The 16,007-nt window shown below is 42.8% G+C and overlaps 1 protein-coding gene and 1 pseudogene across 4 annotated transcripts in view; both read right to left on the bottom strand.

The window, feature by feature from the left end:
* The window catches only part of LOC120589483 (formin-2-like), a 35,142-nt gene extending 30,362 nt beyond the window's left edge, over nt 1-4,780 (bottom strand). For 3 of the 4 annotated variants that reach the window (XR_005649496.1, XM_039847003.1, XM_039847002.1), the window contains exon 1: nt 2,612-4,780. Coding sequence is in view for 2 of the 4 variants with exons in the window: in XM_039847003.1 (XP_039702937.1) it covers nt 2,612-4,193 (1,582 nt within the window). In the remaining 2 variants the exon portion in view is untranslated. The remainder of the gene's footprint in view (nt 1-2,611) is intronic. The other variant, XR_005649497.1, reaches the window with a different exon arrangement.
* A 6,223-nt stretch (nt 4,781-11,003) lies between these two features.
* Nucleotides 11,004-14,361, bottom strand: LOC120589484 (tyrosine-protein kinase JAK1-like; annotated as a pseudogene).
* Nucleotides 14,362-16,007: the final 1,646 nt, after the last annotated feature.

The following is a 16,007-nucleotide window of genomic DNA, read 5'->3' as shown; positions in this document are numbered from 1 at the left end:
TGTGTCAATCTGGATTCACTCCACCACCGAAGAACAGTTTCCATGAGAGCTGCCTAGAGAAAACATGGTTCACTCCGATCCACAACCACCTTTTGCAGAGCCCAAGTACGGCCACATGTCCAACAACTAAAAGAATCCACCTTATTAAAAACAGAAACTAGAAAATCCCCAAAGCGAAGGCCTAAAATTCTATAATTTTTTTCAAGTTTTTATTCTGTATGTTGTCTTACAGTGTTGAACTTCCCAAAACGAGTAATAAGCAAGAACATTCAGACTAAAATCAGTAGATGGGGCTTCTATTTCTGGCTCTGCCTCTGAATGAATCAGTGTGACCTTGAGAAAGTTATTTCATCTCTTTATCTATCTCCATTCCCTGACCAGTTACAAGATTAGGTTAAACCTACCAATTATGTGTGTGGTGTGTCTGTGTGTGGGGGGGGAGGTGTGTGTGTGTATGTGGTGTTTGGTTGTTTGTTTGTTTGTTTATTGGAAAGAAAGTGAGTGGGTGAGATAAAGATGTGGAAACTGCTATACAAATATCTACTGGTCACTGACCAACTATCTCCTCCATTAAATGCAAAGTAGGTAATGTCCATATTAAAACCACTAATTCTGCACTTTTACTTTGCACAGTAAAAAATTCTGCCTAGAGGGGTCAACAAAACCCAAGTACTTCCTGAACAAGACTTTTTTAAGAGTTCCAAATTGTAAATTTGGAAATACTTGGCAAATGAAAATGTAAGTTCCAAGAGTAAACCTTTTTTATTTCTTAAACAAAACTTGAACCAATTTAGTGCCCTATGATCTCTAGGACTCTGACTGATCCTTCTATGCCATCCTCGTCCCTTACCCCCTGCCAAAGAGGTAAATTACTGCATCCTTGATGCTCCCAGAGCATTTTACTGCATATACCTATGTGCTCCTGAGCACTCAGGGAGCCCTGGAAAGGTAGAACTATAGTGGTCTTCGTTTCTCCCACCATCTAGCAATATCTCCTGACACAACGTGGCTGCCGTGTGTGCATGTGCATGCATGTGTGTGTGTATAAATATACCTATGCATTTTTTAAAGGAATTAAATGAATATATTTCCAAAGTCTAATGCTACTAGAAAGAGCAATTAATATTAATGAATGACAGTCTTAATTAGGGTGACATTTTCGCTTTTAGAAAAACATTATATAAATGAATGTTACCTAAATAAAGAGGAAATACATGATTTCTCATCAACATTAAATTCACAAAAATCAACTCAAGAACTTTCCAAACTTCTTCTTTCAAAAATGGTCTTTTGGGAGGATGGGCTGTTTGTTTACAATTTACCTAATGGGTATTAGACTATGAACATTCCTCTTATCTTAACCTATGCAATAAAGGAGAGGGAAAAATGTTTAAAAAGTGGGGGGGGGGCAAGCATATAAATGCTACTCTTAAGTATAAATATCAATAAATGTAAAACAAAAGATAGCCTATACATGAAAATAAAAATGTGGTCAATCAATAAAATATCACAACATAAACACCATTTAGCCTACTAAGAAGTAGCTATGCTCATTGAGAAATGTCATCTAGGTAATATTTTATAACCAATTTAAACATATGATTTTCAGCTTTTCCAATTACATTTAAAATTTTTAGTCATTCTAATATTTATCACAAACATACTGGTATCTTCATAGATTTTCATTTTTTTTCCTATTCCTTAAATTCTTACACTCAATATTCCACTTAATAAGAGTAGAAGTAAGTATGAAACAAACTATCAGTGGGTTCTTAAGGTAAGGCCTTGGAACCTATAAACCTAGAAGAACAAATGCAGACAACTTGACCTTTGCCACAGTAAAATGAGGCTTCAGCTGAGCTTTACCTGTCCATGAGTCTCTAACAAATATTAAGGAGAAGTACCAGTGGGATAACTGCTTTGGGCCTTCTCGCCTTCACTATCTCCAATCTCCACCCTGTTCTGATTGGCCCACGAAACCAGAATATTAGGGAAATAAAAATTATTCTTAATATTCTATTTCACTATTTATTAATTTTCTAATACCGTGTTTTAGATTTGATTGCATTAGCAAACAGGAGTGATCACTTAACTTCACTAAGTAGTCTACCCAGACTGCTGCAAGACAGAAACTATTATGCACCTAGTTAAATGTATATCAGAGCAGTGGGAGATCACCTTTGGATAGTACTAGAATAAATGATTTGGCTTCCACGCTTTCAAAGGACAATGAACAATTTTGTTCTTTTTCGTGCTGTGGGTGGGGATGAGGAAGGAAAAAGGATGATGCCTCAGCTAACAATGCAGAAAAGGAGTTTATCTGCCTGGTTGACCCTGGAACAGAGAACAGTAGATATTTTGGAGAAATAGGCAGAGGAGCCTCCTCTCTTGAGATGACAGGACAGACATGACTGAGTGGTTCCCTTTACAACGTTGTAAGGAAACAGAGATTTCACTAAGCAGGTGAATGGACGTGAAAGAATTCCCTTCGAAAAAGAGATATGCCAGAAGCGGACTTGGCTTTTCCGAGCCCGGAAGGGTTAGTAGCAGAGGAAGGCCCTGAATGGCAGGCGACCTGCGACCGGGTGCCCCAGCGGCAGAGAGACCTCACCTGTGAACACGTTCTGGAAGCCGTCCGTTGCCGCCGGCACCCCAGACGCCGTGGCTGCCAGCGCTCGAGGCGTCCCACGGTCCGCAGCCGCCCCGCGCTCCAGCAGGTGTGTAGAGCCTCCCGCCCGCGGCGTGCGCGCGTCCAGCTCCTCCGTCCAGTCCGCAGAGCGGCTGAGGCCGCCGGCGAGGCCACCCTCGGCCCGGTGCTTCTTGGCCGGGGCGGCCGCGGATGGGAAGGCAGCTCTGGGTCCTTGGCTCAGGGATGACTCCGGCCGCCTCTTGATCCTGGGGCTCTGGCTGGGGGACTGAGACGGGGAGTGATTGGGCGAGCTGAGCTGCCGGGTGGTGGTCTTGATGTAGCAAGGGGCGATGAGCGGGTAGGGCTTGAAGCAGCGTGGGCTGGGCGCCGGGCTGCCGGGCAGCGAGGCGCCGGTGGGAGCGCCAGGCCCTGGCGCCCCCTCTGCGGCCTCTCCCCACAGCCCCTGCGCGGCCTCTCCCGCCTCCAGACCCCACTCCTCCCCCGGAGAGCTTCGGGGAGCATCCTCAAAAGCATCCTCCTCGCCTTCCTCATCCGTGTCCCCAGCCTCTCGCACGGGGACTTCGGCTGCGCCCTCCCCGGGTCCGGCGTCGGGAAACAGGAAGGCGGTGGACGATGGCGAGTCTGCGGCCGTGAGCTGTGCTACCCGCAGGTCCCGCGCCTCTGAGGCTCGGCGGCCGCAGGGGGGCGGCGGTTGCTCAGGCACCAGGGGCTCGGCGGCCAGGCTCTCGGGCAGGTCAGAGAGCGCGGACAGAGCTTGTTCCGTGTCCGGACTGCCCGGGGCCTCTCCAGTCGCGCTGCTCGGCCCCAGCAGGAACCGGTCCAGGCCCAGGAAGGCCCCGGGCAGTGGGGAGGCGGCGGTGGGGGACACTGCAGGCAGCTCGGAGCCCTGGAGGAGGTGCTGCTGCTGCTGTTGCTGCTGCTGCAGGCGTATCGCCTGCTGGATGTCTGAGAGCAAATCCTCTTGCTCCGTGGCCGAATGGAAGCTATAGATGTCTGTGTCTGAGCCCGAACTGGTCCTTTGTCCATCCTGAGCCCCTACCACAGCTTCCAAATCCTCGGAGGCCGCCGGGCCCCCGAACCCCGTCTCCGCCAGCGCGGGGCCACTTGGACGGGTCGCCTCAAAAGGATCGGCACACTCGGTATCCGATAGGCCCGTTTCGTCTGCTGAGAGGCTGAGGTCCGGGGTCTTGGTGACCAGGGAAGGAGCGCTGTCCAGCTCCCCCGTCTGCAGGGCCTGGGAGTCCAGCACATTTTCGCGGGAGCCGGCAGCGCCTTTTCCCTTGGACAGGTTCTTCCTGATCCTAAGGTTGGAAAACACCGAGGCTCTGGAGTCCGACTTGCTCTTCTTCTTGCCGGGCTCAGCGCCGCCGCCGCCGCCGCCCCCTCCCCCCTTGCCGTGTTTGCCTGGAGCCTTCTTGCCCCCGCTCCCCTTCTTTGTGGCTTCCACATCTCTGGGCCCAACAGCATCCTCCGCGCTGCCACCGCCGCCTTCGTGAAAGGCATCACCTGCGCTCCTCTTCGGCTTCCCATCCTGGTTCCCCATGTTGCACTGCAGCTGCTGCACCGCCGCGCCCCCGGACACTCAGGCCATCCCGGCCCTCCTGGGCCCCAGGCCCGGGCGGGAGGAGGCTCCTGGCCAGTTGGGCGGGCCGGCAAGCAGCTAGGAGGGGAGGCCAAGGCGAGCCCGACTGGCCCCGCTCTCATCCGCCGCCGCTTTGCACAATGCGCGGTGGTTGCGGCTGCGACTGCAGCCGGGGACCCGCGGGGCGCGAACATGCTCAGTGCAGCGCGCGGCGCCAGCCAATGGCTGCGCGGGACGCAGGCAGGGCCTGGCTCGCAGCCCGCCGCTGCTGCTGCCGGCCCACGCCCCGCGAGCGCGAAAAAGCGTTTCCTGCGTCTCCGCGACTGTAATCCCCGCTGTGCGAATTGAATGCATCGTACCCTCCCGAAGAGCTCGTGCTGGAAGATGCACACAGAATTTCAAAGCTCCGGGACCTGCCACAAGAAAAGTTAAAAAGTCTAAACAGGAATGGGAAAAAAAGCCAAATTTCAGTTTAGAGGTGCTAAACCACAGACACTCGCCCAACCTGCCTTCGTAAGCATGGCTCTTCAATAAATATTTGTTGGGTGAATGGAGTGTTCCTTTCCTTAGTAATTAATCATCTTGAACACTGCTATGTTTGAACATATGGTTTAGGAAAAGTTACTACTCATAGTGCTGCTTTTATATTTCATGCCAACCTTACATGTCAGTGGGAAAATGGCTATCATTTCAAAAGGATATATTTTTTTTTTTGACATAATGGCTAAATGGGGTAATCAGGAAAAAAAAAAGAGACATTAGAGTTGATTAAAATGCTAATCTCTAAAATTCTATGTTTACCATATAAATCAAACAGAATTTGTATTTTAAAAGAGTGCATGTCCTATAAGTCCCAGGAGGTCAAACTCATCAATATTAAACATGTCTCTATTGTTGCTGCCTGTAAAAAGGAAAAAGACAAAAAGGAAGCGCCCTTGGCACAAACACGGGAAAGTAGATGTTAGGCTATAAATCCACTTTCTCAAGCAGACCCTCGAAAGCAAATTTTGTCTTTGTTTTCATTTTAAAAGTTTGCAATAGTTCACTGTGATGGAGTTTGTTAACATTCTGGCTTCATTATTAATATTAAAATTTCCCTCCTTATTAATCTTGTCGCTATTTTATTTATTTAGGAAATATAATTACCTAGATTTCAAAAAGCATTTTTAAAAATCATTGGTATTTTAAAAAGCTCCATGCAGTAAATAAAATAAAATTAAAGTGACATTAATCGACAACGTTTCAAGTAATTTAGTTAGAAGTCCATTGTTAACCACTCTGCAATTATGTAATAACTATCCAACATGTTAGTATTTTTAAAGTAAGCACAAAGGAGGAAAAAGAACTACCTATGATGCAATTTAAATGCAGCAAGTAAATGTTTGCATATTGCAAACCAACATTTTAAACCTCCTTCCTTAACTCTTTTGGTCAAAATTTAAAAAAAAAAATTGGTCCTGTAAATCCTTGATGGAAAATCATTATATAGCAATAATTACTTTTTTTAATCTAATAGTTTTCTTTAAAATAGATGATCACATAAGGGCAGGTGGCCAGTTGTCTTCAGGTGGCCCTTTTGAATAAATTTTTTTTTTTTTTTTTTTTAGAAATCAACTTTAATAACTTTGCCAGGGTAATATTCCAGTCTTCGAGCAATTCTGGAGTGTCTGAAAAGCCTTCATTTCACCTCTTCCACAAGACTACTCTTCTAGATTGTAGGCTCCTCAAAGGGCACAGTTTGCCTGAGGCGATTAGAATTTTATGCTTCTTTGAGTGCTGAGATACTGTGAATCTCGATATTTGCTCTGTCTTTAACAGGACACCTTTAATTCTGAACTATTTGTTTCCTTACTATTTTCTTCTCTGATATATCCTACAAGTTCTGGAGACAAAAGAAGAGAAAAAGGAAGGCAAGGAGGGAGGAAGGAAGAAGAGAGGGAAAAAGATTTAGAGAGAAGACTGCTGATTTTTTTTACCTCTTTCGAATGTAAAATAATAGATGATGGTTATGTAGCAGGCTACAGTTGGTAAAGCTCTATTATATGCAAAATTTTATTTGAAACTCACACGCGTGCATATCAAATGTAGGTAGGTACTCTCAATCCAATATAATTAATGAGTAAGCTCAGACTAAGGGATTCGTCCAAGGTCACATATCAGCAAAAGCAATACTTAAACCTACAAATTAGATCCCAAATTCTTTATAACGAACAACACTACATAGTTTACTCTTTCAGGGACTGATGAGGGCATCATAAAGGCAACCTGCAAAGCATCCCTTGGTATTTAGTAGTCCCAAAATGCCTGGAATGTGGCTTAAGCTTAACTCCATTCAATCAGGAAAGAATATCACACTGCAAAAAACACGTTTAACAAATAATTACAGATCCGAATTGTGCCCAGCCATATACTAGGTGCCTACAGAGGGACTTCGATATGAACTTTAAAAATAATATTTTAAAATAGATTGGAAAAATTTAAACAAATATTGAACTCCAGTTTGTAATATGTATAAATGGATATAGTTGGAATAAATGTACTGATCTCTGCATCTTGCTCTAAAATGCATCGAATAAATAAGATGCCTTAATGATAGATATTATGGACAGATTCGCAATACAGCAATTATAGTAAAATTTTAATAGTACAATTTAGCTGATGGCTATATGGGTGTTGCTATAAATACTTTTTCAACTTTTTGTATGTTCAAAATTGTTCATAATAAAATGTTGGGCTGCAGGAATGAGTGAATTTTCCAGCTTCTTTGAAATTAAAATCACGTAATGGTTAACGGCACTCAATAAACACTAAATGAATAAACAACCTTCCTCTCTCCATTTTTATCTACCTGTTTGTCTGAATTACATGTCCTTTCTTTCTCTCTCATCTTTCAGCTGTCTTCCTCCATTACTCTCTCAATTCAATATGTCTCAATACTGAAATATTTTTGTTACTTGTTCTTTTAGTTTTCTCTCTGCTTACCTTGGTGGAATGTTTGAGAATCTCCAACAAAACAATCAGATTGCATTTTACTTATCCAGTTCATCTTCTCCAGCAGGTGAACGACTTTCCCTTAAAAGACAACTCTGCCTAACATCAATTACTAAGACTGTCTCCCAAATCCACCTCTCTGTCTTGACTTCATATCTCCACGCCAGACCCCGGAACTCACTTATTAGAGAATACTTCTACCATCACCTCCATTCAAACCCTATGTGTCTGAAATGGAACTCATCATCTCTTGCATACCTCATCCTCCTTTATTTTTCCATTCAGTAAAAGTACCACAGTTTCTCCAGTTGCCCAAGCCAGACTTGTTGCTAATGCCTCCCCGCACCCCAGCCTCCACATTTTACCAGTCACAGAGACTTCTCTATTCTTCCTCCTTAATGTCTCTGAAATCCATTCATATTTCTCATCCCAACTGCCACTCTTTTTCTCCCTCTCACCCCCACCTCCGACTCCCATCTGTTCTCTCACATTATCATCAATGCCTCTCAATTGGGGTGATGATTCTGCTCCCCAGGGGAAATTTGGCACTGTCTGGAGACATTTTTCATTGTCACAAAGGGAGGGGGGATGTTAATGGCACCGGGGATGCTGCTAAACATCATGTATGAGACAGCCTCCACCTCAACTAAGAATGATCCTGCCCAAGAGGTCAATAATGCTGTGGTTGAGATACCTGCTTTTCATGAAGCCTCGTACCAGAGCTGACAGTCAACGAATGTTCACTGAATGAGTGAAAGAACAAACATTCTTTCGAAATCACATTTCTCATTTAATCAAGCCAAATCAGAAACTCAAAAGCAGAACTTAACAGCACACAACGAAGGTTTTAAACACTCGATCGTACTAAATATTTTACATGGGGAATTAACTTTTCTCTGGGACATTCATACTCTATAAAATGAATCTGTATAAATATTATAATTCTCCACACACTTGATAACATTTCTTACCAGAAATTTTGTGTTAACCAGGACAGAATTCCTAAAGCTCTGTTTATACAGAGAACTATGTACAGCACAAACAAGTTGAATTTTTAACGTCATCTTTCTTTTTACTACCACTGCGGCACTTAGAAATAAAATATTTACGAGATAGAGAAAAAGTCAAATATTATTTCCCCAAGCAATATAGTATGCACCATAAGTTCGTTTCTATACTAGAGAAGAGTTAAAGGTAAAGATTCTAGGTGACATATGTTCCTCCCCGACACAAATGGAACTTAAATTTCCTTCTTAGATATGTAGGCATACTTTAGCTTTCAATACATATTAGCCAAAAAGTTTTTGAAATATTCGTGATTGAGAAACAAATGAACTGAAAGCATTAACTTTATTCATGTGTCACAAGGAATCTCCTACAAAGCTGAAGAGTTCTGGTGTTGAATCTCTAGATGTACCCTTTGTAAGTGAAGTTGGCCTTTCTACTTGAGGAAACAGTGAAGATAGGGATTTTATAAAATGGAGTCACTTTAATGAGGCTGCTAAAATTATTAACATTATGAAATTTGAGGCATGAGGAAACAATTGCCCTAACTAACCTGGAAACTTAAACTTTTGAACTTTCTGGTCCTGCATCAGTGCCTGGATATATATGTTCACTATATGTCAACACCTGGATACACACCTGGCCTCCAGATAAGCCTCTGATTATCACCCTCCCCCGCTTGGAAGGACTCACATTTCCAGACCACCTGACAGCCATTAGACCACTGGGTGTGACCAGACCTCCTGATGACCATCTTCCGGCCCAACTAGCATTCACCATCCAGACCATCTGACATCTGACTGATAATCGTCCTGGGCCAATCCTAGAGTAAAGAAGACAGGACCGATCATTCGTAAGAATGCACTTTTTACTATAACAACTCTTACTTTTCTTTCTTTTTCAGAACACTATGGGTTTTTACCTAGCTATGTTTCCAGTTCTCAAACTCTAAGACCCTTGGATAAATCTTTATCATTCGTTTCTAGCCAAAGCTTCCAGACTCCTTTTGAATTTGTTTGACATACTTGAAGGGGACAATGCAGGAATTCTTAAGTAAGTTGTCAACCATTCAGAATTATCGATAAAAAGCCCACGGTAGGATTTCATTTTTTATGGCTGAGTAATATTCCATCGTATATATGAACCATCACTTCTTTATTCAATATCTATTGATGGGCATTTAGATTGCTGCCATATCTTGGCTATTGTGAATAGCGCTGCCATGAATATAGGGGTGTATAGATCTTTATATAATAGTGTTTTGGTTTTCTTTGAATAAAAAAAAATGAAATCCTACTATTTGCAATGACATGGATGTACCTAGAGGTTATTATGCTAAACAAAATAAGTCAGACAGAGAAAGATAAATACCATATGATTTCACTTATATGCGGAATCGAGGGAACAAAAAGAACAAACTAATCGAAAACAGACTCACAAATACAGAGGACAATCTGGTGACGGCCGGAGGAGAGGAGGTGGGAGACTGGGAGGAAGGGATGAAGGGATGAGGAAGTACAGATTAGTAGCTGAGAGATGGACAAGGGGATGGGGAGCACGGCATAGGGAATGTAGTCAGCAATAATACAATGGCTAGGTGGAGAGCCAGATGGGTGACAGAATAATCGAGGGATCATTTCATAAACTATATAACCAATGTGCTGTATACTTGAAACTCATAATAAAATAAAATACTTTTTTTAAAAAGCCCACTCTGTCTCAGCCCATAATATACCTTGTTCAGGTACATCATGGCAAGAAGCAACAAAAAGCATTCTAAGGACAGAGCCAATAAGAAATTACCTTTGAGGACGCTAATCCTTATCCTTAGAGCAGCACTCTCCAGTAGAAATATAATGCGAGATTCATCACATGATTTTAAGTTTTCTAATAGACACATTAAAAAGTAAAAGGAAATAGACAAAATTAATTTTAAGAATATATTTTGCCCAAAATATATCCCAAATATCTTAACAACAAATAAATAAAAATTGAGACGATATTTTACCTTCTTTTTTATATACTAAGTCTTTGAGATCCAGTGTGAATTTTATACTAACAGCAACATCTCTGTTCAGACTGGTCACATCGCAATTGCTCAATAGCCACATACGGTGAATGGCTACCTCTTTCTGGACAATGCAGCCTTCGCCTTAAATTTTCCAGAGCTTATCGAGCAACTCGTAGAATCTTCAAAGGCTGATACAAATTGTATTATTGTTTAAAACAGTGTTATGTATTTCGACAGACTTAAAATGCCATGTAAGTATTACAGCACTACATGTTTTCAAATACAAGCATGACATTTCTTATTTAACACATCGTGGGTGAAACGCTACAAACCGTTTTAAAACGATCGATTTAACAGAGTTTTAATAAGGGTAAGTCCCTTCTCTTGACAGAGCTTGCCACCACTGCAGTAAAGAATTCATAAAACAGGAAGGACCGTGGGAAGAGAGTCTAGTAAAAATCTGGACAGAAGAGAGGAAACTATATTCCAGAGAGCACTAGGTTTTAGTAACCCTTTCTCTGCCTTAACTACCAAACTAAGGACTGCTCACAAAAATTAAGCCAAACACAGTATTTTTTATTAAGCCAAGAAACCACAAATAGCATGCATACATGTGTTTTTCCTCATAGACATTAGTTTGTCTATGCATATTCCAGAAGATGATTTTTTTTCCATTAAAAGTTTTTTAAATGGCTTGGATATTTATCAAGGTAAGGAGGACTTGATAGACAGTGGAATTTAAATGTTATTCATTTCTTCTTATTTTAAAAGTGCTTCAATAAGTTTCTGAAATTTGTCCAATAAAATAGTTGGAATTCCCAGCATTTTCTCATAAGATGAGAAATCTCATCAGGACCGTTAGGTGGACAAGGCAAGCATTTTCTTTCTTCTAAAGTATTCGCAAGTCTTATTACTGTCACCTGGCCATGAGTGAGGCCTACCATTTTCATGACTGGTATCTGAATCACAGTAAATAAACAGCTCATGAGGAGTCAGTTGGAAAGACCAGACTTCAGAGGGGATGTAAAATTCACACCGAATCAAACTTTCTGGAGCATACCAAAACACAGCGCTCTCCTGAGCAACCTTGACTGTATAGTCCTCCTTACGGTTTCAACTGCTTTGGTTAAACCAAAGTCTCCAATTTTCACTTGGTGTTCACTCTCAACAAGGACATTTTTTGCTATTAAGTCTCCGTGAACATACTGTCGTGAACCCAAGAAGTCCGTCCCCTTACGAATTTGAACAGCTTATTTTAACTACTGTTTGAAGTCAATTTTGTTCTTATTCTTTGGAAGATATTCCTTAAGGCTTCTGAAGGCAGAAATCCCATGCTGAGCTTAATATCATTTCCTCTGTCTTCTGTGCAGATGCTTCTGTACTTCACAATGTTGTCACGATGGAGGTTCCTTAACATTTTGATTTCCTTCTTCAGACCCGCTATGTGATCTGACAGCCAGCCACCTGTTCCTCTGTATTGTCCTCTTCAGGGTCATACCTGCAGAGGTCAACTTTCTCAAAGTGGCCTTTTCTCAAGTTACGGATCCTCTTTAAGAACCGTTTTTCAAAATATGTGGGATCTACTTCTGTTACTGGCTTTTCTTCTGAAACAATGTCTGGATTCTGCTCTTCCAGTTTACTGATGCCTCTCATGATGGTTTGAAAAAAGTGTCTCTGATTGGGATCATAGCTCATGCAACAAGACATAAGGTCAGCTAGCTCTTTATGACACAGTGTCACTGGCCTATACTGGCTTTCTTAGAATCTTTTTCAATCAGTGTCTTGTCTTTCAGGTGGATCTCACCACTGTAGCAGATTTCCGAGAGTGTAATTCCAAAGCAACACTTGCCAACGCCCATGCTTGGTTCTTGGAATCTTCGACACACTTGGGAGCAATCCATGGGATTCATTCTGTACATTCTTGAGGGGGATGTCAGGGTCTCTGAGCTTCATGAATGGGCTACACTTGCTGTTAAAACCCTCGCAGGCCAAGAGGACCTTTTTCATGCACAGATTTCCATGGACCAGGTCTTTAACCTCCAAGTAACTCAGGGTGCTGACCAGTTGCATAGCAACTTTGAACTTCCACCATGATATTCTCCATGTCTCTAGGACATGGTTGCCATAGAGATACATGATATGTTTGTGGGAGATCTGTCTCATCATGATGGCTACCTCAACGAAGTCCAGAGAAATGTGCCTGTGGCCGGAGTCTAAGCCTCTGAGGATCACTTTTATCCTCTTTTCTTCAGAAGTTCCTTCAGCATCCTTATAATCCACCAGGGTCCCAGAGTAGATGTGTGTTCATGTGCCTCTCCCAAGGTGTTCCCCTTGCATAATGTCTTTCTTGAAGGTCCAATCAATACTCCTGGAGTAAATAGGCTGCCACTCCTGGGCTTCCTCAGCAGCACCAAGCAGAACGGAGATTTCTCAGGGCTTGGGCCGGCAGCAGCGCTGCAGGACGAAGCCGACGTCCATGCACAAGATCTGCTCGTGAGGTCCCTCAGGCTGGGAAAGCTGCGGTCTGAGCCGTGCAGACTGTAGTGACCTTTGTGTGCCTCGACCTGAGAGTTCTGGAACTGTTTCTGGTCCCCGGGCACCTCAAGTTCTTCAAAGCTGGTGTCCGTCATGAGGATGTTGTCGGAGACGGTGCTGCTCCGCCATAGCTCACACATCTCCTCCTCGCTTCATTCTTGCTGCAATTTACTGGTGGCACATTCTGTGCAGATTGCACCATGACAGCCATTCTGCATGTTGTGGGCGATTACTGGGGTTGCCACCCTGGTGCAGAAGTAATGACGGGTGCACCTGCTGGGAGCCGAAAGTAGCAGTCTGCCAGGGACATAAAGGACAAAACCTCCTCGTGGGGAAAGAGCTTCAGTTCCATTTTTTTGTTGCCCTGCTTAGTAACACTGACCACAGATTCCTTTATCACAATGTAAGCGATCTCAGGGAAGTAGCAAAAATTATTCCGTTCTTCTTAGATTTTGTTTTTCTCCTCATCCTCCTTGTGTTTATTTTCCAGGTTTTTCTGTTTCAGTTTATTTTTTATTTTTTTCCTTTTCAACAGGAACGACATTTGGTTTCTGCCTCCACTGGATTCCAAGATTTCCAGTCACCATCGATTCATAGTAGAGAACATTTCCACTGTCATTTGGATGAAACCAATTCATCTCATTCTCTGATGAAATAAGTAACACGGAAATCTCAAATATTTCAGCACCCTAATGTTTTGTCAAAGTCTCCAGGGTAGCCAGGTATTTCACCTTCGGGTCATGTGTGGACACACTGCTGTCACAAATGGTCTTACTAAATTCCTTTAGGAAATCCTTTATTCACATCCTTGTGAGAAGTTTTCTCTGTCCGATGGACTTATTCAATGTTTCTGGAATATATCACTTGTAGCTGATGTCTTTGGGAAGTTCTGGCAACTGTGTCTTTATCATGGTGTAGTGGGAGACAGCCAAGATAGCCATTCCCAGACATTCCTTCTCAATGTCATACTCATCCTGCTCAGTCTTGTGGTCTCGAATAGGAGCCAGGCATTTGGCTCCTATTAAATCATACTGTCCCTAAGCAAGCAGATACTTCAGGAAGCTGGCATCAAGGAGAGGGGGTGCTTCTCAAACTTTTGTTCTCATAGCCTTTTTCTGCTTCTTTGGAGAATGTCGCCATACCGGCTGCTCATTATCACTGACCCCATGCCAATTGGTGAACTAGAACCTCATCCGGTAGTTGAGCCAGAGGGATGTCTGTGGTCAACAGTGACAACGTGGCTTGGAACATATCAGAGTTTGGTGTCATCACGTGGAGCGAAGAGGTTGTGACACAGAGGAGAGATACTAAATCTTTCTTAAAAAAAAAAAGCCCATCTGAGGTTCTTGGATCCCACCTGATGCCCACCTTGCTAGCCACAGTCAGAAACATTTTGGAGGCTGAGAAGTGCCCAGTCTGTCGCAGTATTCCTGTGCCGCCCTGATGGACCAGCTCCCTGTCCGACAGTTAAAAGAGTATTTCCACCCCTGGGTCAGGGACTTCCAGGGTGACCTTGGTCTTGGAGCTCCACATTTTAGCTCAGAAAGCCATGGCATTGTGGTCCTCTTGTATATTTAGATATTGCATTTATTTGGCTGTCTAGTGTCCCCCAAAAGCAGACTGGATTTTTCCTCTCTATTTTCCAAAGCCCGTTCAGAGCTGAGCACTTCCGTGTGTGCACACACAGGGGTTCCAGCTGCCTGCTCGCTAAGTGGTCACCTCGCAAGGCCCCTGGGTGGGAGTGCCCGAGGCAGAGGTGGGGGCGCAGGGTGGGTGACCTAGGCATCGACTCAGGCCTGCACAGCCTGCAGTCTGCTCCGGAAGACAATCTTAATATTGATTTAAAACATGTGGCTCCCTAAAATCCCCATTATTTATACATTTTAAAATATGCTTTTACATTGACTTCTAAATGTCAACATTTTCTCTTAGAATGTAAGAGTCAATTTAGCTAATTATCATTCTATAGAAAAGGACCAAAAAGGGTGAAGACGAGAAAATAAATATTGCAGTTTAGAGGCAGGGGTTTGCCTGCTGGATATGAAACAAATGCCTCAGACTTTTGCACTTCCACACAGAAATAAGTGGGAATTTGTTCTGATCAGAAATGAATCTGTTACAGGCACTTAGATGTCTGCCTTGGGTTAGTCCCAGGAGGTGCTTGGATTCCCACGAAGACTTGCATGGAGGTCCCACACTCGGAGAAGAAAGATGACGGGCAAAGAGTAGCAAGGGGAAGCGATTTTATTAAGTAAAGCAAGCAAATGAATTACACTTGGGAGAAGTCCAAGCAGGCAGCTCCATGGAGAATCAAGTGCCCGGAGGAGTTGAGGGTTGGGGACTTACATGGATAATAGGGTTTTTTGCTCTCCTTCTGTCCCAACCACTCCCTTCCACACACATTCCCTGCCTCTCTCTCTCTGACCTGCCTACTTCAAGCAGGGCATGCACAGTGTGTGCCCGAAAGTGGGCAGTCTAGGCCTGAGCTCTGAGGATTTTGAGGACAGGCATGTGCTAAGTTAACTAATTTTCCCAATACTGGCTGAACACTCCCAGGGTAAGATCAGAAGGTGGCCACTGCAGTTTTTTAAATGATTTTTAAATGACATTTAAAGGCATTTCTTGACCCTGGTGTTTCTGTTTTTGTTTTTCGCTTTTAATTTATTTGTTTCTTTTCCCAGTTTTATGAAGATATAATTGACACACGACACTGTATAAGTTTAAATGTACGGCATGATGATTCTACATACGTATATGTTGTGAAATGATTACCATGATAAGTTTAGTTAACATTCATCACATCATATAGTTAAAAACCTTTTTTCCATATGATGTACTGCTGATATTGTTAATGGTTCGTTGAGATTCTTTTAAGTTCTAAGCAGTACATTAGCAGGTGGATATATAGTGGTAATTAAAACAGGCTTATCCCCTGCCCTTAGGGAGCTTACAGTATAATGGATGAGGCCAGACAATGAACAAGTCAATAAACTATGTAATTACAAATTGTGATTGGGAGAACTTGGAGATTAGAATAGTGCTTTAATTTAACCATGGGTAGTAGCATATATATACATACATACATATATATTACATATATATTGCATATACATACATACATACATACTACAAATATTGCATATACATACATACATATATATACATATATGTATATATATGATATGGTGTTGAATTGTACACTTGAAACTTAGTTGATCAATGTCACCTCAGTA

This window comes from Pteropus medius, unplaced genomic scaffold (genome assembly GCF_902729225.1).
Source record: "Pteropus medius unplaced genomic scaffold, Ma_sr-lr_union100, whole genome shotgun sequence".
Classification (NCBI taxonomy): Eukaryota; Metazoa; Chordata; class Mammalia; order Chiroptera; family Pteropodidae; genus Pteropus; species Pteropus medius.
This window is presented reverse-complemented; position numbering and strand designations above follow the sequence as displayed.